A 23,672-nucleotide genomic window follows, 5' to 3' on the forward strand; every position below is an offset into this window, starting at 1 on the left:
TGACACCACTACAGGAAATTAGTTTGGGGTAACATGGCACTGACTCCTAGCTTTCACCGAATGGGCTGATGTTTCATTCCAAGCGGCCAGTCTAGTGAGCTTCAGGCAACATTGCCTTCCACATTTTTTTTTTTTTTTTTGTGGGGGACTTAATATCAGAACATAGTGAATCATAGAATCCTACAGATCATTTTGTACTGGTCAGAAAAATCATCTCTGCCTTTTAAGTGCAATTGCAACTGCTTTTTGTTGGTTCCCACATCCCAGATTGTAAGAAAATAAGCAGGGCAAATTCCAAAGAAATTAAAGCAATCTGAATTTTTCAAGGTAGAGTTCATGATACTTGGAAAGCCCTGAAGATAGTCTTGTGTGGTAGTTTTAATAGTTCTGTATTTAAAGTCTATTAATAAATATATGTCTACTATATCCATGTATTCCAACTACTATATTCATGAGTTTACCATTGCTTGGGATGGGGCTAATTATTTTTAAAGTATAGGTGATATGCAATTAGAGTACAAACTATCAGGTTGAAATGTGAATGATTATGGATACACCAGGTGAAGAATAACCTTACTATCACCTGGGACCCATTACAAGTTTGAAGTAGAATGACCACTAGAGCAGAAATCCTTTAGAGCAGTGGTTTTCAACCTTCCTAATGCCGCGGCCCTTTAATTCAGTTCCTCATGTTGTGGTGACCCCCAATTTCATTGTTACAAATTGGACATAATTAAAGCATAGTGATTAATCACAAAAACAATATGTAATTATATATGTGTTTTCCGATGGTCTTAGGCGACCCCTGTGAAAGGGTCGTTCGACCCCCAAAGGGGTCGCGACCCACAGGTTGAGAGCCGCTGCTTTAGAGCGTTAATCACTCCCTTTTTCTCTGACACCTTCAAATATTCTGATCTTGAGTAAGCATGCAAGGCTCTCTCACCCCCTACTGGTGACGGGCATACATGCAGTGTGTTCATGCTGATTATTGCATGAGCAGTTGAGAGTTTGTATTCTCTAAATCCATATATTGTTTTCCCTTTTATCCCTCACCTCATGATCTGTATAGCTAAAGTCTTGTTGGTGAGATGAGGAAGGGAAAAATTCAAGTAATCCCACTGATGCAGGGGATTGGATGCCATAGGCTTTGGAAATCCATTACATGGCGTAACAGATATGGACTAGACCTGAAAAAATGGACCACCATTACACAAAGTAGTCCATTATTTCCAGGAAAATATTTCTTGTGATAGGACAATATTCCCAGTACTGCTGTTTCAGGGCCTATATTGAGTTTATATTGGACAAACATAACCAAATACAAACTGGCAACTCAGTGAATTCCACTACATTCTGCATGACAGACAACAGTATCAACTTTTTTCTTAGGATAAAATAACCAAAATTTCATCCCAACTCTAGTGTCTTCATCTGAAATTTTCAAGTGCAAAAGGTAATAATGTACTTCTTCATGGGTCAGCAGTGTACCTCAAATTTTCTCTGGATTTACTCTGGCTACATACTCGCCCAGCTAGGAAAGTGTGACTTGTCAAATTATCTGTGGTCCTTATGAGCACACTCTAGTCCCTTGTAACTGAGGAAGCTGCCTGGACGTTACAAAAATACTGGCTGAGGAGGAAGTAATAATAAATGGAAAAGCAGAAAAATAAACCTAGAAAAGATAGCAAAGTAAGCAAGAAAAAAAATGGCAGAAATATCTGTGCAATAATTTTTTTCTCTCCCCCCCTTCATTCTATAACAGACTTTGTTTTCCTACTTTCTGTACTTCTTCTAAAATTGTTTTTTTTGTTGTTCATAGTGCCTTGTTTTTATTATATAATTTGAGCATGAGATAATAGTGACACAGACTTGAAATATTTATGAGATTATTAAGGCTTAAAATAAACGAGAATATAAGAAAGTAGAAAAAAATCATTTCCTCATGTCTGCGTAAGAAACATCCAAACGTGTAGAAACATCCAAAAATGACAACAGTTGCCAAAAAGCAAACTCTCAAGTGCCTCGGAGAATAGCAGGGTTGACAGTTTCTTTTATGATTTGAAATTAAGGAGGGAAATAAGGATGATTGCAAAAAGGTGGGAGAAAGCAAAGCAGAGATTGGATCACAGGATAGTTAACAAGGTTATGTGGTCTCTTGAGGGTGGTTTTGTTTATTTGAAAGGTGTGTTAAGCGAGATGCACAAGAACAATGGACAGGGCTTGCTTGAAACACCTTTCGCTAAAGAATTTATATGCCGGGGGAGTGACTACCATCATGACCTACCCAGTTAGGAATTTATGATTTATTACAGCACCCCTTATGATCAAATCACCCTGGGAGGTGACTTTCTGTAGAACTCCTTTTTCACCCATACCTATAATTCTTTTTATTTTATTTTTTTTATTGATTAAAGTATTACATATGTGTCCTTATTCCCCCAGTGCCCCCCACCCACACACATACCCCCCCCTCCCCCGGTGTCTGTGTCCATTGGTTAGGCTTATATGAGTGCAGATAAGTCCTTTGGTTGATCTCCCCCTTACCCCCACCCTCCCCTACCTTCCCTCTGAGGTTTGACGGTCTGATTAATGCTTCTCTGTCTCTGGATCTGGTTTTATTCATCAGTTTATGTTGTTCATTATATTCCACAAACGAGTGAGATCATGTGATATTTATCTTTCTCTGACTGGCTTATTTAGCTTAGCATAATGCTCTCCAGTTCCATCCATGGTAAGAACTCCTTCTTTTATACCACAGCATAGTATTCCATTGTGTAGATGTACCACAGTTTTATAATCCATTCATTTGCTGATGGGCACTTAGGCTGTTTCCAGATCTTAGCTATGGTGAATTGTGCTGCTATGAACATAGGGGTGCATATATTCTTTCTGATTGGTGTTTCTAGTTTCTTGGGATATATTCCTAGAAGTGGGATCACTGGGTCAAATGGGAGTTCCATTTTTATTTTTTTGAGGAAACTCCATACTGTCTTCCATAGTGGCTGCACCAGTCTGCATTCCCACCAGCAGCACACGAGGGTTCCTTTATCTTTGAATCCTCGCCAGCACTTGTCATTTGTTGATTTGTTGATGATAACCATTCTGACAGGTGTGAGGTGGTATAGCCTTGTTGTTTTGATTTGCATCTCTCGGATGATTAGTGATTTTGAGAATGTTTTCATATGTCTCTTGGCCTTCCTTATGTCCTCTCTCAAAAAGTATCTATTTAGGTCCATTGCCCATTTTTTTTATTGGGTTGTTTACCTTTCTTTTGTTAAGTTGTATGAGTTCCCATACCTATATTCTTTATCTGAATTATTTTTTTCTTCTTAAAAAGGTCATATGGGAGAAAAAGTTCCTTCATAGTCTATTTCTCATTACCTCATTTTTTTTTTACATAGATACCAGTTTGATTTTTACATACTTTTAAAATATGCTAGATACAGCAGCAATAATTAAAGAAACAACATTACTTTCTAATTTGTGAGAAATTCAGAATATTTTGCAAATAGGGAGACTACTAGATCTCAAAACCTACTGAGTTGATTTGAAAAGTAAGCAAATGTGGGTGATTTAAAGTGTAAATGAGTCAATTGTGAAGGGATTTTTGGTGCAATTAAAGTAATTTTTAAAATTTTTACTTATTCTACTAGTGTAGTATATATTTTTCATATGTAATTTAGGCTCAAAAATACCATTGTAAATCTAGACTTATATTTATTTTATCTCAAAAAAGGAAGGGAAGTTTATGGTGTGTAAAGATAAAGATATATATAAAACTTAGAATATCAAACAATATAATTTACATCACATTTTTAATTGTAATCTAAATATTGTTGCAATAATAGAAATAATAATTAGGGAATGAGACCACATTGATAATAGTTTTAATATTCCTATTGTATTAGCTAAGCTTGACTCTTCTTGTGTATTTTTAAATATGTTGTCATTGATTTCAGAGAGAAGAAGGGAGAGGGAGAGAGAGAGAGAAACATTAATGCTGAGAGAGAATCATCGATCAGCTGCCTCCTGCATGTCCCCCTACTGGGGACCAAGCCCAAAACACCGGCATGTGCCCTGACTGGGAATTGAACTGTGATCTCCTGATTCATGGGTCAATGCTCAACCACTGAACCACACTAGCCAGCAAATCTTGTTTTTAAAAAGTGCTTAATAAATTGTTGAAGTAAAATTGTTGAATTAGCTTTCACAGTTTATGTGACATGAAGAAATAATTTATCTGCAACAAAGAAGTGTTGGCAAGGATGTGGAGAAAAGGGAACCCTCATGCACTGTTGATGGGAATGGATTGGTGCAACCACTATGGAAAACTGTATGGAGGTTCCCCCCAAAATTAAAAATTAAACTGCCCTATGACCCAGCAATTCCACCCAAAACACTAAAATGGGAGAATATATGCACCCTATGTTCATTGCAGCATTATTTACAATAGGCTGAACCCAGGACTTCTTCAGATAAGACCCTGAAGAAGACTTGGAAGCAACCCAAGTGCCCATCAATAGACGAACGAATAAAAAGGTGGTGTAATATAATGGACAAAAAGGTGGCATCCCAACAAATGTATACTCACTTTGAATAATTATTAATTCCAATAGATTAAATCTGAAAAGAAAGAAACATCAATTCAACTATTAGAAAAAAGTTTGTATACATTTTTTTGGGACACCCTACATAATGGAATGTTACTCCGCCATAAAAAGGAGTGAAATCTTACCATTTGCACAACATGGTTGGCACTAGGGAGTATTACACTAAGTGAAATAAGTCAGTTAGAGGCAGACAAATACCACATGATTTCACTTATATGTGGGATCTAAAGAAAAAAATAAATACATGAACAAAAATAGAAACAGACTCATAGATACAGAGAACAGACTGATGATTGCCAGATAGCAGGGGGTTTGGGGGCTGAGTGAAAAAAGGTGAAGGGATTAAGAATTACGAATTGGTAGTTACAAAATAGTCGTGGGGATGTGAAGTACAGCATAGGGAATATAGTCAATAATATTGCAATAACATGTATGGTGCCAGGTAGGTACTTGAAATATCGGAGGGTAGGGGAAAATCACTTTGTAAAGTAGATGATAGTCTAACCACTATGCTGTATGCCTGAAACCAATACAAAGTGGTTTTGAATATAAACTGGCATAGAAAAACAAAATTAACAACTTTTTTATCTGCTTTTCAGTGCCGAAAACCTGATCAGCATTTCAAACCTTATTTGACTCCCAACTTGCCAAAACGACTACACTTTGCCAACAATGTCAGAATTGACAAAGCTCATCTTTTGATGGATCGCCAGTGGCTGGCTGCGAGGTTTGTGTGTCCCTTTACTTATAATACTTTTAACAACTATCTTTCATTATGAAGTTACTTGACCTTACCCTGTTATTGTGATCACAGACATTTTTTTTGAGCATGACATTTTCTTGACCTTTTTATATGCTACCCAGAACTTCTGTATTTGAAGTGAGTGTTACTAGGTTGCTGATTTTAGCTTCCTAATCTTCATGATATAGATGAGAATTGAGAAAGGAGGCTGAGATGGTTCATTGATTGTTCCAGAGATTGTCAGTACCAATACATCCCCCCCCCCCCCCCATCATGGTCTACTTTAGGCAGCAGATATAAAGATACCAGTTGTCTTCCAGGCTGGCTTTTTAAGATATTTGTCATCTTTGTGGTTTTTGTCAAAGAACATGTTTATGGCTGTAAAGGCAAGCCAATGACTGGCTGTTGCATTTCTTTTTCTAGTTATCGTTGTAATTCATGTTGATCATTGAGCCTTTGCAAAATATGTGTGTTTACAGAAAATAAAAATCATTGCATTCCCAAATAACCAATTCATTGATTTAACAAGATGTTACTGACACTGGCTTGTGCCAGACCCTGTTCTGGGCATTTGAGATACAGAAATGATTCCCGCTCTCTTTGTCAAATGGAGAAGACTGATCATCAGCCAGTAAACAAAAGATACACACTTTCTGGTAGTTTAATGTTTCCTACTTAAAAATTTTATTCTAGCATTTTTGCCAGGTGTGTAAGTGGATATAAAGAGAATCAGGGTCATATTATGTTTTCTGGACTATCTTATTTGTTGTATGCTACATAAAGCCAGGGGACATGCAGAGGACAGTGAGAATACTGTGGCTGACAGATGTTTAACAAAGAAAGAGGAGATGAAGGGAGAGGAGGGAGTTGGGTTCTAATATAACTGTGTGCAGGACGAAGAACTGGAGATTTGGCCTAGCCTAATTTTTTAAAATACATTTTTATTGACTTCAGAGAGGAAGGGAGAGGAAGAGAAAGAGAGAAACATCAATGATGAGAGAGAATCATTGATCGGCTGCCTCCTGCATGCCCCCTACTGGGGACCGAGCCCGCAACCCAGGCATGTGCCCTGACTGGGAATTAAACCGTGACTTCCTGGTTCACAGGTGGATGTTCAACCACTGAGCCATGCCAGCCGGACAGCCTACTCTATTTTATAAGGTTCTAGAAAACCAAGCAGGTTCATTGCTAGGCCAGAGAGTGCAGTTTCACACCTGGTCACTAGATGGCACCAGGCTCTTCTTGATGTTAGAATATCTTAACCTTTGTGTGCCTCAGTGGGCTATCCCGCGGCTCAGAACAGCATTCTCTAAATTTTAGAGTCTAAAAGAAGGATAACATATGTGAACAAAGCTAGGCTTTACTAATATTAAATATATAGGATTACTAGTAGTGTATGTATGTTCTATATAAATAAATATACGTCCAAATGTGGGTAAGTTCTCCAAATTGTTATCGTTAGGAGCAGGGGTCCTCAAACTACGGCCCGCGGGCCACATGCGGCCTGCCAAAAGCATTTATCCGGCCCACCGGGTGTTTTTGCCGCCGCTGTGTGCATAGGAATTCGTTCATAGTTTTTTTTAAAAACTATAGTCCGGCCCTCCAACGGTCTGAGGGACAGTGAACTGGCCCCCTGTTTAAAAAGTTTGAGGGCCCCTGGTTAGGAGTATGAGATCAAAGAGTTAGGAGACCAAATGAGAAAGGGCCCACCCATCCCACAGCATGACCTATGGGTTACAGAAGGAGAGTCCAGCCACCAGAATACTTCTGGGTTTCATTCATGAATACCCAGTCTCAAATGATGAGTTTTGTCCATTTATTTTATTTTTTAAAAAAATATTCATTTTTTTACAGAGAGGAAGGGAGAGGGATAAAGAGTTAGAAACATCGATGAGAGAGAAACATCGATCAGCTGCCTCCTGCACACCCACTACTGGGGATGTGCCCGCAACCAAGGTACATGCCCTTGACTGGAATCGAACCTGAGGCTCTTCAATCCGCAGGCCGACGCTCTATCCACTGAGCCAAACTGGTTAGGGCTGAGCTTTGTCCATTTAATAGCTAGCAGCATGATGTAAAATAAAAACTGCAGCAGGAGAGTTCAAGACCAGGCTCTGCACCTAGCTTCTTGTGAGAACTTGGACAAATTAGTATCCCAGGACTTCGTTTTTCTCACCTGTAACCCAAAATGAGCCTGGTTTTATTATTCTCTTGCTATTAGCACACCAATTAAACCATCTTAGATTATAAAAAATGCTGAGTGCAGCCCAAACCAGAACAACCCGGGAGTCTTGTCTGAAGAAGTCCTGGGGGTCAGTCTGTTCCCAATGCTTAACACCTGAGTCTCAGACTACGGGTTTTCTAAGTTAAAGTATGCATCTTTAGTTACAGTGTTCAAAATTTGGTAACTAGATTAGACTCCCATTTCAAAATTATTGCAAATCTCATCATTTCAGTGTAATCTATTTCATTCATCATCCTCCTTCTCATCATCATACTTATTTTACCCAACATGTGTTATGTTTTATTAATTTGGGAAAACCCAATTATTTGAAACTGTAGTTGAAGTATTGTGAAAGTACCCTTCCAGAGAAACATGAATAACTGTTTATTGGGAATATTTGTTGGAAATAAGCCTTATATTTATTAGAAGCTGACAAATCTGCTGTGTAGATGTATATATATGTTTCCCCACGTCCCGCGTGGTTCAGGGTTCAGGATCTGGAAGAGGGGCCGCACACAAATGAAAGAGACAAGACAAGAAACAATAATTTGGAAATTGGGGGGCCAGGTGAGAGCCCATCCCAGGAGGATGGACTCCGCTTGTGTTCAGGCCTTGTAATCATTTTATTGAGTTTGGGATACACCCATAGTCCTTAGGCAGGCAAGTTCCAGTAACAGACAGACTATCTTATCAGTAAGGATTTGCATGACTATCTGGTGGGGAAGTTGCTTCAGCTACCATTGTCTCAACTAAACAGTGGGTGCATAGCCCTGACCTTTGCCAGGGCTTCAAGGGTCACCAGCATTCCGGGCTCCTTGTCCACACCTCTCTGCTAGAGAAGACAATAGGCAACTTCCCACAGTCTGTCCCAGGTACCTTTCTAAGAAATGGAAATAGGACACAGTTCCCACACTAAAGGTCTTAGCCCAGGTGGGGACGGCGACCACAGCTGTAATCAGGTGTAACAACTGCTGCACTAGGATCAAGCCCATGGCACAGGTGTGGCCAGAGAGAGCCAGAGAATGCTTCCTGGAAGCGTGATTACTGCTCTGTGTTTTGAAGACTTGGAGTGAGTTAGTTTGAATGTTGCCACACACAGCACAGGTTCCGCCCTGTGCAGTGGTGCAGTCTGTGCATTGCAAGAGGCACTCAGCCAAGAAGATGGGTGCAAGCAGCTCACCAAGTTCTGACATGGGCTGGAGCTGGAGGAGGAAAGAAATATTTCCCTTTGCTGGAAGGCATTTATCTGCTTGCCAAGCTCTGAGCACTGCCAGGCCTTGTCTTCTCAGAGGTGCTTCTTTCTCTAAATGCTCAGCAGCAGCCCAGGGGGCAAGAAATGGCAGAAAGAACTAGACTTCAGCAATTGCAAGTAGTCCTGTGTCGCTAGGGCACTGGGTGGAATGAAGCTGCCTTCTGCATGAAGGACCTTATCTGACATGACTAAGGAGTGTGACTTTGACCCGGAAGAAAGAGACCACTGGTAAATACCAGGAGGTGGGACTTACATTTCAGAAAGCTCACTGCAGCAACCTATGGAGGAGAATGTTCAAGTGAGTGGTTCAGAGACCAGTTGGGAAGAGGTGTAGGGATTCATGCTTCAGTGTATTACAGCCCCAAGACAGGCTGTGGGGCAGTGGGGCAACAATGGTAACTCATTATCAGAAAAGTAATTTTAGTGAACTCCTAACTTACTAGGTAGTACTAGTTCATCATATTCTGTCCCACATTTGTATTCATTAAAACACAATCCATTTGCAGCAGTGATAAATAGCGTTAAATAGGATTAGGGGTGTGTGTGTGTGTGTTTATAGGGAGATTCTGAGTCACATAACCAATTAGGAAATTTGTTCAGATGAGAGTTAATGAGGGATCTAGCTTAGCAGGGTGTCAGCAGAAGTGAAAGGGAAAATGTGCAAGATACTATAGGGAGAGATAGGACTTGGCAACTGGGTACCGTGAAAGAAGTCTTGCTCGTTTCCTATTTGTGTCATTACCCAGCTGTGGTGGAGACTTGGCCTTGATCTCAACTTTATTAATTAGACATGAAGAAAATTAAAAAGAATTTGTTCCAAAAGATTTTAGATAGTACTTGGAAGTTGAGCTAAATTATGACACATAAAATCAACTCATCTTTTCCAAATGACAGCTTCCATTTTCCCAGATGTCATTTCCAGAGCCAAATTAATGGTTGGAAACATAAGCAGAATAGTTAGATGAACAAGTTTTTAAAGTTTTCACTTGCAATAGGAAATGGGGCTTTTTAAAACAATATTTTTTAAAACTATATATATTTTTATAGATTTCAGAGAGGAAGGGAGAGGGAGAGAGAGATAGAAACATCAATGATGGGAGATAATTATTGATTGGCTGCCTCCTGCACGTCTCACATGGGGATCGAGCCCACAACCTGGGCATGTGCCCTGACTGGGAATCAAACCGTGTCCATAGGACAGTGCTCAACCACTGAGTCATGCTGACTCAGCTCAAACAATATTTTTTATCTTTTGGTTCTGAATAAAGATTTGCAATACTTACTAAAGTTTTCTAATTGAGTTGGGTTAAGAGTAATATTAAGATTACTCTATACAGATTTTTCTGAAAATAGGTAAGTAAAGGATCACTTTTAGAAAATTTTACCAATGACTTGGTTCAAAAGACCTTTTTTTCACTAATGAATAGTCTAGCTTCCCACAGAGAATTAAAACCTTAATTATTACTAGTCAGTAATTTTGGGGGGCCAAATATCTATGCAGTAAGGATAAAAATAGTTTTTAAACAGCTTTTACCTTAGACCAGCGGTTCTCAGCCTGTGCGTTGCGACCGCTTTGACAGTCGAACGACCCTTTCACAGGGGTTGCCTAAGACCATCCTGCATATCAGATATTTACATTACGATTCATAACAGTAGCAACATTACAGTTGTGAAGTAGCAACGAAAATAACTTTATGGTTGGGTCACAACATGAGGAACTGTATTTAAAGGGCCAGAAGGTTGAGAACCACTGCGTTAGACCAACAATTTTATTGGAATTAACTAAGGTAAGGACATGATATGGCACTTTAGGGTAATCAAATTTAAACGTCTTATAAATAGGACTCCTCTTGCCTCCCCATTCCTGGTATTACTTAACGTCTTTCTTTTCTCTATTGGGTAAAATTGAGTGTGGCCTGCTGTGTTGTGATTTATTTTTTTTATCTTATGATTTATTTTTATTTAAGCTGAGTGAGTTACTTATGACTTTTTTAAAAGTTTATTTTTTTAAAGTTACAAATTAAAGTCCTGCTCTCAGCTGATCCTAAAATTTAAAGCCAAACAAAAACATTGTGTGTGTGTGTATGTTTGTGTGTGTGTGTGTGTTAGTCTGGGGAATGGGAGGTGAGGAGTGGGAAAGCAAATGAGAGAAATCCTTTTTTTTAATGTATTTTTATTGATTTCAGAGAGGAAGGGAGAGGGAGAAAAAGACAGAAACATCAATGATGTGAGAGAACCACTGACCAGCTGCCTCCTGCACGCCCCCCACTGGGGACTGAGCCTGCAATCCGGGCATGTGCCCTTGACCAGAATCAAACCCAGGACCCTTCAGTCCACAGGCCATCACTCTATCCACTGAGCAAAACCAGCTAGGGCTATGAGAGACATCTTTTAAGTATTTCTTTCACCCCCACCCATCCTTTAGAGTTCTAATTTTAACCAGCAAAAAATTGTTGCTTAAAAAAAAATCAATGTTCATTGATTGCTATATCATTTTCAATATAAATACTAACAAATAAAATTACTGATACTGCTCAATTCAAAGATTAAAATATAAAAAATTAGGCAAAGAAACAAATTGAATTTGAATAGTCATTCAAGTAATAGAGCAATAGTTTATAGAAGAAAATCCCAAAAGTTAAAAATAAACTCTGAATTTACAAAATATATTGGCTTGTCCTTACCAAGTGTTATAATTAACTTGCCTTGAGTATTCTTTACTCATATTTTTATATTATTTTCCTAAACATCTCTGCCACAAAATAGGAATCAATATTTTTTAAATAAATCTTTATTGTTCAGATTATTACAGTTGTTCCTTCCCCCCCCCATAGCTCCCCTCCACCCAGTTCCTACCCCACCCTCTGCCCTTACCCCCCCACTATCCTCATCCATAGGTGTACGATTTTTGTCCAGTCTCTTCCCACACCGCCCACACCCCTTTACCCCCCGAGAATTGTCAGTCCACTCCCTTTCTATGCCCCTGGTTCTATTATATTCCCCAGTTTACTCTGTTCATCAGATTTTTTATTCATTTGATTTTTAGATTCACTTGTTGATAGATGTGTATTTGTTGTTCATAATTTGTATCTTTACCTTTTTCTTCTTCTTCCTCTTTTTAAGGATACCTTTCAGTATTTCATATACTACTGGTTTGGTGGTGATGAACTCCTTTAGCTTTTTCTTATCTGTGAAGCTCTTTATCTGACCTTCAATTCTGAATGATAGCTTTGCTGGATAAAGTAATCTTGGTTGTAGGTTCTTGGCATTCATCACTTTGAATATTTCTTGCCACTCTCTTCTGGCCTGCAAAGTTTCTGTTGAGAAATCAGCTGACAGTCGTATGGGTATTCCCTTGTAGGTAACTGAGTTTCTTTCTCTTGCTGCTTTTAGGATTCTCTCTTTGTCTTTTTTTTTTTAATTTCTATTTATTTATTTATTTATTTATTTTTATTGCTTAAAGTATTACAAAGAGTATTACATATGTCTCCGTCCCCCCCCCCCCCCCCCCCCCCGCCCTTGACAATCCCCTGGTCTCTCTTTGTCTTTTGCTCTTGGCATTTTAATTATGATGTGTCTTGGTGTGGTCCTCTTTGGATTCCTTTTGTTTGGGGTTCTCTGCGCTTCCTGGATTTGTAAGTCTATTTCTTTCACCAGGTAGGGGAAGTTTTCTGTCATTATTTCTTCAAATAGGTTTTCAATATCTTGCCCTCTCTCTTCTTCTGGCACCCCTATAATTTGGATGTTGGTACGCTTGAAGTTGTCCCAGAGACTCCTTACACTATCTTCATATTTTTGGATTCTTTTTTCTTTTCCGGTTGGGTGTTTTTTGCTTCTTCGTATTTCAAATCTTTGACTTGATTCTTGGAATCCTCTTGTCTGCTGTTGGATCTCTGTATATTATTCTTTATTTCAGTCAGTGTATGCTTAATTTCTAGTTGGTCCTTTTTTATATCCTTGAGGGTCTCACTAAATTTATCGGCGGTTTCTAGAAAATTCTTGAAAAACCTTATAACCATAGTTTCGAACTCTATATCCAATAGTTTGCTTTCCTCCATTTCTGTCATTTGTGATCTGTTTCTTTGTCTCCGCATTTTTTATGCTTCCCTGTGTTGGTAGAGTGGTTTTGTGTGCTAGGTGTCCTATAGCGCCCAGTGGCTCAGCCTCCCCAATTACCTGAGGTAGACACTCTTGGTGCACCCCTTTGTGGGCTTTGTGCATAGCCTTGTTGTAGTTAAGCCTTGGTTGTTGTAGGATCACTGGGAAGAATTGACCTCCAGGCCAATTGGCTGTGCGAATCAGCTGTGTCTACAGTGGGAGAACTTCTGTGCTGAAGACACCCTTCTGGGGCAAGACTTGCTTCAGTGGGGCTTTGGTGCTCACTGAGGCTGCCCCCTGAGTGTGTCCCTTATGGATCTGAGGAGTTGTAATCTGGATGGTCCCACTCTGACCACTGGGTACACTGGCTCTTGGATCTCTAAGGAGGTGCTAATTTAGCCTCTGCCTGAGGCTACCCAGCAGGAGCTATGAAGAGAACTGCATATTCCTCTTCCTTGTTTGTGGTTTGGAGGTGCCCAGATGAGGCCCATGCAAGCTGTGAAGCAATGCAAGCTGCTGTGGGGCCTTGGGCCTTCTTTTGGATGTTCTGAGTCTCTCTGACCCAGCTGCAGTTTGTTAGGTAATTTTAGATCTGAAAGGGCCAGCCCATTCATATGCAAAAGCCTCTGCTAGCAGCTTGGGTGGGGCGGGGTCTCAGGGAATCAACAGGGTAGAGCAAAAGGCTATGGCTGATCCTCAGCCCTGCCCTAAGAGGCCCCCGGGTCTCAGTGTCCCGTCTCAGTATCCTGAAGTAATCGCTGCAAGCACCTCTGAGAGAAAGCCGCCCTCGAGTTCAGTTTCTCCCCATATGAGTCTGGGCCTCCAGAGACTTGCCTGGAACTGGAGTTCAGAGCACTCGGGAGCTTGAGACTCCCTCCCGATTGAAAAAGACACTGGTGTCCTCCGTTGCCAGCCCTTTCTGCGTGTGCCTCCATACCTCTGCACTTTACTTCCACACATCCTCTGAGACTCAGTGTGCTTTTCTCTTTCCTTCTAGTTGTAGAATTTCCACTCAGCCAGCTTTCCTGTGGTTCTGGATGATGTCTGTTTTGTCTTTTAGTTGTAGTTTTGAAGTGGTTCAATATTTTTTCCAGCCCTAGCTGGTTTGGTCACTGGATAGAGCGTCAGCCTGTAGACCGAAGGGTCCCGGGTTCAGTTCTGGTCAAGGGCACGTACCTCCATTTCAGGCTCCTCCCTGGCCCAGACCCTGGTTAGGGCACATGCAGGAGGCAACCAATCGATGTGTTTCTCTCACATCAATATTTCTCTGTCTTTTCCTCTCTGGTCCACTCTCTAAATATTTATGAAAAAATATCCTTGGGTGAGGATTAAAAAAAAAAAAAAAAGATTTTTTCCAGTTCCAAAAATCTATTTCTAAAACAAAGTATAAAACTATTCTTAATAACACAGGCATTAATGTGTTAATGTACAGGTAAGTATGAAGACAAATTCTTATTTTACTCTAACCCTTTTTTATTATCCTTTGTCAATGTCAAAGAGGCAAATGCTTTTGACTTCTTTTTGTAGACCCTGGAATTCTCCTTCCTTCTCTTCTACTATTCTGTTTGTTCCTCTGGGGTTATGAATTTGAGCATAAAAAAACTATATTTATGCTGTTGTTGACAGAAAAATTTACTCATATAAATGCAGAAGCTACATAAAAATCTACTGAAGCCAAGTTTGCAATAAGATCATATCAATACATTATCAGAGTGTAATAATATTATTTCTTTATAGGAGTAAATCAAGTTCATCCTGTGGAGGAGGCAATCATGGTTTTGACAATAAGTTTAAGGCCATGGAGGTAACTTGCTGTTTGTTCATTTGTTTTTGTTTTTGGTCAACAAATATTAATTGAGCACCTACTTTGTGATAGCCAATGTTCAGGACTCCTGACTACCTCTATAAACAAAACCAAAACAGATGAAGATCCCTGCCCTCAAAAGCTTTCTTTCTAGATAATTGGCATAATAAAGGAATATATTATTTGGTATGTTAGGGGATAAGTGCTACTGGAAATAAAATATAAAGCAGAGTAGGTTAAAACTGGGGGTGTTTCATGATGCCATGGGGGCAATATGCAGCTGAAAATAAGGTGGATAAGATAAGATTTATTGAGTTGACACTTGAACAGAGACTTTAAAAAGGTGAAAGAAAGAAATAAACTTTCAGGGGACAAGTGTCCCAGGCAGAGGAAAGTGCAGAGCAAAGGCGATTAGGTGGGAATGAGTCTGATGTGTTGGCGGGAGAGCCTTCGTAGACTATTGCAAGGCTGTTAGACCGTGGCTGCAGCTGATTGGAGGAGAAGAGGTGAGAGTTCAGTTGGACATGTTTAGTTCAAAATATGCCTTAGACATCTAAATGGAGATATTATGTAGGTAATTAAAGAGAAAGTCTATCCAGAGATGAAAATGTGAATTCTAGGTATGTAAACTATGTAGAGAGATGTGACTAGATAAGATCCTCAGAGATTAAGTGTAGGCAGAGAGAAGGACCAAGAACTGAGCCCTACACACTTTTACTTGAAGAGCTTGAGAGAAAAAGAATTACTAGCAAAGAGGCCTAGAAGTAGAACCAGTGAGGAAGGAAGAAAACCAGGAGCATGTGGTGTTCTAGAAGCCCGGGAAAGAAACTACTCAGAGGAGTCCAGGAGTAAGTGCAGCCAGGATTCCCCCACAGGAAAAACTTGATGTGTGTAAACTATTGTCTTATCTCGTTCCATTTGTAATACACACACACACACACACACACACACACACACTCCTACACTCCTTTCCAAATAGAGAAAAATGTGTTAGGCTCTTTATGAATATACTGCCTCTTCACATTGTCATGATGAGTTATATGTTTTGGTAAATATTTTTTTAAAACCTCTGGAGAGAGAGTGCTTCTCTATTATTTAGGGAACCATTTGATAAATAAGTTAATTCAAGAAAAATCTATACTTCCAATTCTTTGCTGATTATCTTAGAAAATTATATATATTCCTGTGACCAGAAAAGAATTGTTCATATATGCTTGATACTTTTATTCTAGTTATTTGCAATCTAAAGCAATTAGGTCTGTTATAAATAACGAAGTTAACATTACTTAACAAAAAAAATAGATCATTTCACCCTAAAAATAAAAGGGATAGATATTTGAGAAATCAGTGGGTTAGTACAAGTTGTGCAAAAAAAATGTAATCCTCAGAAACTTCAACATTTTTGTTAAGTATTAACATATTTGAGCAATGATAGGAAAGGACTATGAAAAGAGTATCTAATGGCATATGATGAATTTCTAATTTATATTGTCCAGATGTTGTAGAATTGGGCTGGTTTTGGTTGTCCAATGTAGCTTATATTCTCCTGGTCTGTTGACATATGAGGTGCTGTGGAAACAGGTAGCTTTAGAAAAAGTTTGCACAGTATGGATTATATTTTATTGGGGTTGGCACAACTTCCAGGTGGAAATGATATAAAAGTAATTTTTAAATCTGAAAAGAAACACTTATGGAGGTGTACATACAAGCAGGAGAGCTATCACAAAAAGACAATTGTGTCACTTCCAACATCTGTTTTTGAGTTTAAATTGCGTCTAGTAATAATAGAATTATTGCCACCTAGGCTATCTTTTTGGCACATGGACCCAGTTTTAAAGAGAAGACTGAAGTTGAACCATTTGACAATATCGAAGTCTATAACCTAATGTGTGGTAAGTACATCTACATAAATTCAATAGAAAAATGTGGCTATAATTTAAATGTATTTTGAAATTGGTGCTAAATTGAATCCCAGAGGTGGAGGCTGTGCATTATGTAGACAGAAAGGAGAAAAAATGAGGAAGAATTATTTATTATTCAGAGCTATTCATCCTACGAGTGAATTCTTTCTTTCTTTTCTTGTAATGGTAAACATTAGATCTCAGGAGACCAGCTTTCCTGTTAGTTAGGCACTAGATGAAAATTGAATAAAACTTAGATGAATAAAATGACTCTTTCAACTTTTCAAAGCAGGAAAAATACACTTAGAAACATAAGTATTTTCTTATAATTACAGAGAGAATGTTTCTGACATAAAAGGAAAGTAAGAAAGTCCTATTTGGATAGACACTTATAATTAGTTTTAGGGAATCTAACCTACATTCCTGATTACATGCTTACCTCAGGTCATTGTATTAACAAAATATTTATGTAGTTAAGGCAATAAGTTAGCTTTAAGAATTCAGAAATAAATATGCTCATAATGCCATCCTTTTTAAAAAATATATATACTTTTATTGATTTCAGAGAGGAAGGGAGAAAGAGAAATAGAAACATCAATGATGAGAGAGAATCATTGATCGGCTGCCCATACATCCCACACTGGGGAACGAAGCCGTGATTGGGGCATGTGCCCTGACTGGGAATCAAACCATGACCTCCTGGTTCATAGGTAGATGCTCAACCACTGAGCCACGCCGGCTGGGCGACACTATGCCATTCTTAATCTTACCAAGGCCTATGGCAATTGAATATGACTTAGAAACCAAAGCATATCCATTTAAATATAATGTGCCATTGCCTTAGCAATTTAAATTTTGGGTCCCATGCTGAGTGTGTGGTCAGGGCTGCTGGCCCTGTGTGGGGAGGGTCCGAGGGAACCAGGTGGGCTTCCAGCTCGTGGAGAGATTTGTTTGGTCATTCTTAGCAGGAGCCACGTTAAAGCTATGTTTGTAAAAATATTTGTGTATTTTGCTTGTATAGGAAAAAATTAGAGAACATTAGAGTTAAAAGCTTTTAAAAAGTACCTGTCCTTAGAGAATTTTCACATAATTAAGTAAGCATACTAGAAGTAAGATCACTTAACTTCTTTAAACTTGTTTTGCCAAAAGTATAGATTTTTGTGCTAGAAAACCATACCCTGGTTTTCTAACACAAAATAAGGAACAAAGTGATCATTGTAGCAGTGATGCTTTTCTTTGGAGGAACGGAAACATTCCGGAAAGTTCCCGCAGCCCATCCACAGCAACAGTTCCTATTCTCTAGAAATACTAGGCGGCGGAAACTCTGGGGGACAAAAGTCAGGAAACCGAGTGGCATATGCAGCTTGCGGCTGCATCACAGCAGAATTTATTAAAGGAAGCGGACAGTGGATGCTTGTGTTCTTCCGTCTCCCACACATGCTGTTGCCTTCCAACCTAAATCTACTTTGAACTTCTTTTTCAAAACAGATCTTCTACACATTCAGCCAGCACCAAACAACGGTACCCATGGTAGTTTAAACCATCTTCTGAAGGTGCCTTTTTATGAGCCATCCCATGCAGCAGAAGTGTCCAAGTTGTCAGTTTGTGGCTTTACTGTTCCACTGCCCACAGACACTCTTGATTGTTCATGCGCAGCATTACCAAACGTAAGTAATAACTTTATGTGTCTGTAAGAATGTAAAGGGGGCAAGCTAATCTATGAGCAGGGAAGGGAGCTGTCAACCAGGTTTGTGTTCTAGTCTGGATATTGACTAGATAAATCTATGTGGGTTCATCTGGAAATGAGAGATACACCGCAAGATTAAGTACGTGAATTTGCTTCGTAAACTGGAAAGCACTATTTGGAAATTGTTAATTCTCTTGTGAGCTAACTGTCTCTAGCCATTTAAAACAGTAGAATCTTGAAGCTCTCTTGATCCCTCCTAAATCATCTCTCTTCTTATATTGTAAGAATCAGATGGTCCTGGATGGTTATTTAGAGCAGAAAGAGCAGGGAGGGCACAGGGATGGTAATCTGGGGTAGGTGCTATGGAGTTTACTCAGCCAAACGCCTAGCATTCAAAATGGGAGGTAACAGTGAGAGCTGTCCTTCAGGCAGTACTTGGAGGCTGGCTGACAAACGGCACTGGGAATTTCATTTTAGTGGGCTGGGTGACTTGCTGAGTTCAGGGGCAAAACTTTAGATCCCAGGAGACTTTCAGCAAAGGGAGATTCCAGTTCAAGGAAGGAGCCCCAACTGCTCAGAGTCAGTACAGGAGGTTAAAATGCAAGGATCAAGCCTATCTGTGAGAATTAGAGCCCATGGGTGGGGCTAAGATTTCAGAATGGAGTGGGAGCCCAGTGATTAGGAGACTATGAAGCTAAAACGAATGTCAAGGGGCCAAGTTCAAAATGTGGTTGTAGAGCTAAATAAACCACCTGCTGCCTCAGGTAAGAGTTTGTAGCTAGGAGTCAGCAAAGACTTTACATTCTCTAATCCTCAAAATAACATTACACCACATAAGTAAATAAATACACAAATAACCAATAAAAAGAGGCTTCAAGGGCCAAAAGTCCAGTCAAGCTTCCCAATAAAAAGCAAACACACAACTAAGATCAGAATACAAGTGTGGGCTTCTTACCTACTACTTCAGATAACCTCAATGGAATTTCACTTAAAATAATCCTATATAATAAAAGGCTAGTATGCAAATTGACCAAACTGTGGAATGACCGGATGCTATGATGTGCATTGACCTCCAGGGTGCAGACGTTCAACCCAGGAGCTGCCCCCTGGTGGTCAGTGTGCTCCCACAGGGGGAGCACCACTCAGCCAGAAGCTGGGCTCACACCTGGCGAGCGCAGCGCTAAGGATGTCCAACTGATCACTTAGGCCAGCTCCCCATCAGTTGGAAATCCCCTGAGGACTCCCAGACTGCAAGAGGGCACAGGCCGGGTTGAGGGAATCTCCGCCCCCACCCCCCTTCCAGTGCATGATTTCGTGCACAAAGCCTCTAGTAATAATCATAAAACATTACAAAGCAGACACTTCAGTCCCCATTTTAAAGATAAAGAGGGCTCAGAGAAGTTAGATAAATTATCCAAGGTCACAGAAGCTTGGTCTACCTAACTGCAAGGCCAAGTTCTTCTCTGTAAAGCTCTTTGCTACTCAAACTCCCACACAAAAGTATTCCAAGGAATAGTACTATATTTCTAAGTGGCAGAATTAGTCTTTAAATTCAAGTTAGTCTGGCTTCTTTGTTCAATAGTAAAGCATTCATGTGATTACTGCAGAAATAATTTTGACTACCTTCTAAAATATGTGTTACTATCTTGATTGACTTTTCCCCCTACCACATTATCTTACAGAATTCTGATGTAGAATGGGCGAATCAAAGGCTAAATCTCCCTCAAGATGCAGGTAAGTGAATAGAATACATGTTCAGTCTTTGGTATTTTGACCTCACAAAATACAATATTACCTTTTTGGAATCCTTCAAAAATAAGCTCACAGGGACTTTTGTTCATAAAGATTTTATTGCCAATGTAAAGAGGAAAAACAAACAAACCCAGAACTATTAACAACAGTAGCAACCTGGGCCAAATCATGTAACCTCGCTGTGCCTCCATCTCCTCATCTATAACAATGGTATTCACCTCATGTAGTTATATTAAAAGAGTTAATCCATGGAAAGAATTTAGAACAGTGCCTGGCCTAGAGCAATGTTATTATTACCTAATATCTTTTAAGAGTTCTTGTAGGCCTGTTTCATCAATTATAAAATGGAGATACCTACTTTATAAAGTTGTTTTGAAGATTAAATGAGTTAATATATGTGTGCCCTAGGAATAGTGCCTGGCACACAGTAAGAGTTCAGTAAGTATGCTGGTTGTTTGATAATCTTATAACCTGTTGAGTGTTATTCCACAGCACAAATACCCCATAGGTTTTTTAAAATATCAATAATTGATATAATTTTAGATTATAATAACAAATAAGTAAAACTAAATACATTAGGATATACCTATCATACAATTCCAATATCTTTCCTATGACAATTATTAAAGTAGATCCTCTTTGTCATAAAGTTTGTACTTTTGAGGTTTTATCTCTTTAAATATGTCCTGTGAGCTGTTAGCTGCGTGGCTAAATTACATATCTAAATCTTAGTTTTGTTATCTGTAGAATAGAATAATAATCCTCATAGGATTGTTATAAATATTAAAAGAGATTAAAGCCCAGCTGGTGTGGCTCAGTGGTTGAGCATAGACCCATGAACCAAAAGGTCACTGGTTCGATTCCCAGTCAGAGTACATGCCTGGGTTGTAAACTCGATTCCCAGTAGGGGGCAGGCATGCAGGAGGCAGCCAATCAATATTTCTCTCTCATCAATGTTTCTATCTCTCTATCCCTTTCCCTTCCTCTCTCTCTAAAAATCAATAAAAACATTTTCAAAAAGAGGTTAAAGATATAAAATATTTATCAGAGTACCTGGCACATAATAAATAAGTCATCTGAGAATGGTAGTTATTATGCATAGAAAGAAGCATTTGCTAATTTCACAAACATTTTTATTTTGTTGTTTTTACTTTAGTAACAGCAACAGAGAAACTAAACTTGCCATATGGGAGGCCCAAGGTTCTGCAGAAGAACAAGGAGCACTGTCTCCTTTATCACAGAGAATATGTCAGTGGATTTGGAAAAGCTACCCGAATGCCCATGTGGAGCTCATATACAATCCCCAAACCAGTGAGTTCCTGTGTCCCTTGATCCACACAAGCTGGGAAAAATATGTAGTTCTCTAATATCTTAAGACTTAAATTTTGATTTTTGGTAGAGATCCCAAAGGGATTTCACTGGCCTGTGTTTTATAAGAAAATGCCCCAGGTATTGTTTAAAGGTATTTATAGGTACTGTGTGGGTGCAAAAGAGGAACACATTGTGCTTTGACTGGAAAAATTGTTTATAATTTCCAATTGGTAAGGCAGGTAGAAAAGATTTCGAAGAGAAGCAACAGGAAGTACAGAGGCACACTATTCATTTCATGTATTCTAAGTACAGGGTGGGGAAAATGTAGGTTTATATTTGTTTGTATGGAAAATAATGCAATAATTAACAAATAATAATAATACAAGAATAAACTGTGTTTTGCATACTCACAACTATAAACCTACTTTTCCCCACCCTGTATATGGTGAGTGTACCTAGAAGGGTTGGTAACTAGATTATAAAAGCCTTTGTATTTATTTGATTATTTAACAGATAATCTGCTATCTGCTGTGTACTACAAGTAGCACAGTGTGGATAAGAGGTGATTCTTCCCTGAAGGATCTCTCATTCTAGTACGTCATACTAGAGTTACATGTACAGGTGTTCTCTCTCTCAGATCTCTCCAGACAGGTTGAGAATCCAGTTGTTTAAACCCTCTTCCTTCTTCACTATTTGGAAAACTCATTTTCAATAAATGACAGGGACATTTTACTATCACAAGAAAGAAAATACTAGATCTCTACCTCACACCATATACAAAATTAAATTGCTGCTAGATTTATAGACCTAAATGTGAACAGCAAATCTATATTTTCTTTTGTGCATATCTTTATAACCTTCAGATAGAGAAGGAGTTCTTAGGGCAAAGAACAAAATACAAAGGAAATGGATTAATTTGACTATATTAATGTGTTACAAAAAGACAAAGTTATGAAGGGGACAATATATTTGCACTGCATATAAGAAACAAGATGAGGATCCAGAATAATAAGTAGGCTCTAGAATAGCTAATAAATTTCTACCAATAAACAAGAGAATAAGTATCTTAGTTAATAAATGAGCAAAGGATATGAGACAAGAAAGTAAACCTCATTAGCAATCAGAAATGTAAATTAAAGCAAAAGTCAAAGTCTGTCAAAAATCAGTTGAAACAATCCTTCAAAGCAGGGATAGTTTTATTTAATACTAGAGGCCCAGTGCACGAAATTTATGCACAGGTAGGGTCCCTAGGCTTGGCTGGCGATCAGGGCCGATCTGTGGGGTGATCAGCGGGGCGATTGGGTGGGCCCTCTATTGGCACCCGCCTTGGCCGGCCTGGCGCCGCTTGCCAGCCAGCCCCACCTCCCCCCCACCACCCACCACCGCCCACTCACCGGCCAGCCCCACCCCTTGCCACCGTTGTTGGTCGCCTCCCTCGTCGGGGCAACTGGTAGGGTGATCAGGGGGCTCCCACTGGCACCTGCCTTGGCTGGCCTGGGCCCTGCAGGCTGGAGGCAGCTTTTGCATTGAGCATCTGCCCCCTCATGGTCAATGCGTGTCATAGCGACCGGTCGTTCCACCGGTTGTTCCGCTGTTCAGTCGATTTGCGTATTAGGCTTTTATTATATAGGATATCCCCCAACACATTGGAGTTGACCCAGTAAATGCTTAAGGAATAAATGCATTGGATGAATTGATCCCAACCAGTATTTTTAAAGGCTTAAAGACAAAGCAGTGCTTTTAACCAGAAGGGTAAGGAAATAACCAGGAAACTGTTTTTATAGAAAAAAGTATTTTTTTAATCCTTTAAGTTTACATATTTTTTAACTTTTTAAAAAAAATACATTTTATTGATTTTTTACAGAGAGGAAGGGAGAGGGAAAGGAATACAGAGTTAGAAACATCGATGTGAGAGAAACATCAATTCAGCTGCCTTTTGCACGCCCCCTACTGGGGGTGTGCCCGCAACCTAGGTACATGCCCTTGACCGGAATCGAACCTGGGACACTTCAGTCTGTAGGCCGATGCTCTATCCGCTGAGCCAAACCGGTTAGGGAAGAAAAAATTTTAATCCAAGGATTCAGATGACAAACCTCAACCCATTACTATTCTTGCTAAGGGTACAGATGTTCTACTTCTTTTATGGAAGGGAAGTGATTGGTTGTATCTGATTTATTTACTCTTGTTCCAATTCAAGATTTTTGCAGAAAATAAGCATGGCTTTCCACTACTAATTAGAGCTTTGTGTGTTCTGAACACCAATTGTGCTGCTGACAATGGCTTAATTGTGG

General features: G+C 39.4%; 1 protein-coding gene across 1 annotated transcript in view; it reads left to right on the plus strand.

Moving 5' to 3' along the window:
* The window catches only part of ENPP3 (ectonucleotide pyrophosphatase/phosphodiesterase 3), an 85,546-nt gene that overhangs the window by 42,174 nt on the left and 19,700 nt on the right, over positions 1 to 23,672 (plus strand). Inside the window, exons 16-21 of the mRNA XM_036317281.1 lie at positions 5,210 to 5,337; positions 14,664 to 14,730; positions 16,535 to 16,622; positions 18,120 to 18,298; positions 20,001 to 20,052; positions 21,227 to 21,381. Of these exons, the coding sequence (XP_036173174.1) occupies positions 5,210 to 5,337; positions 14,664 to 14,730; positions 16,535 to 16,622; positions 18,120 to 18,298; positions 20,001 to 20,052; positions 21,227 to 21,381 (669 nt within the window). The remainder of the gene's footprint in view (positions 1 to 5,209; positions 5,338 to 14,663; positions 14,731 to 16,534; positions 16,623 to 18,119; positions 18,299 to 20,000; positions 20,053 to 21,226; positions 21,382 to 23,672) is intronic.

The sequence above is a fragment of the Myotis myotis genome, unplaced genomic scaffold (assembly GCF_014108235.1).
Source record: "Myotis myotis isolate mMyoMyo1 unplaced genomic scaffold, mMyoMyo1.p scaffold_m19_p_7, whole genome shotgun sequence".
NCBI classification, from domain to species: Eukaryota; Metazoa; Chordata; class Mammalia; order Chiroptera; family Vespertilionidae; genus Myotis; species Myotis myotis.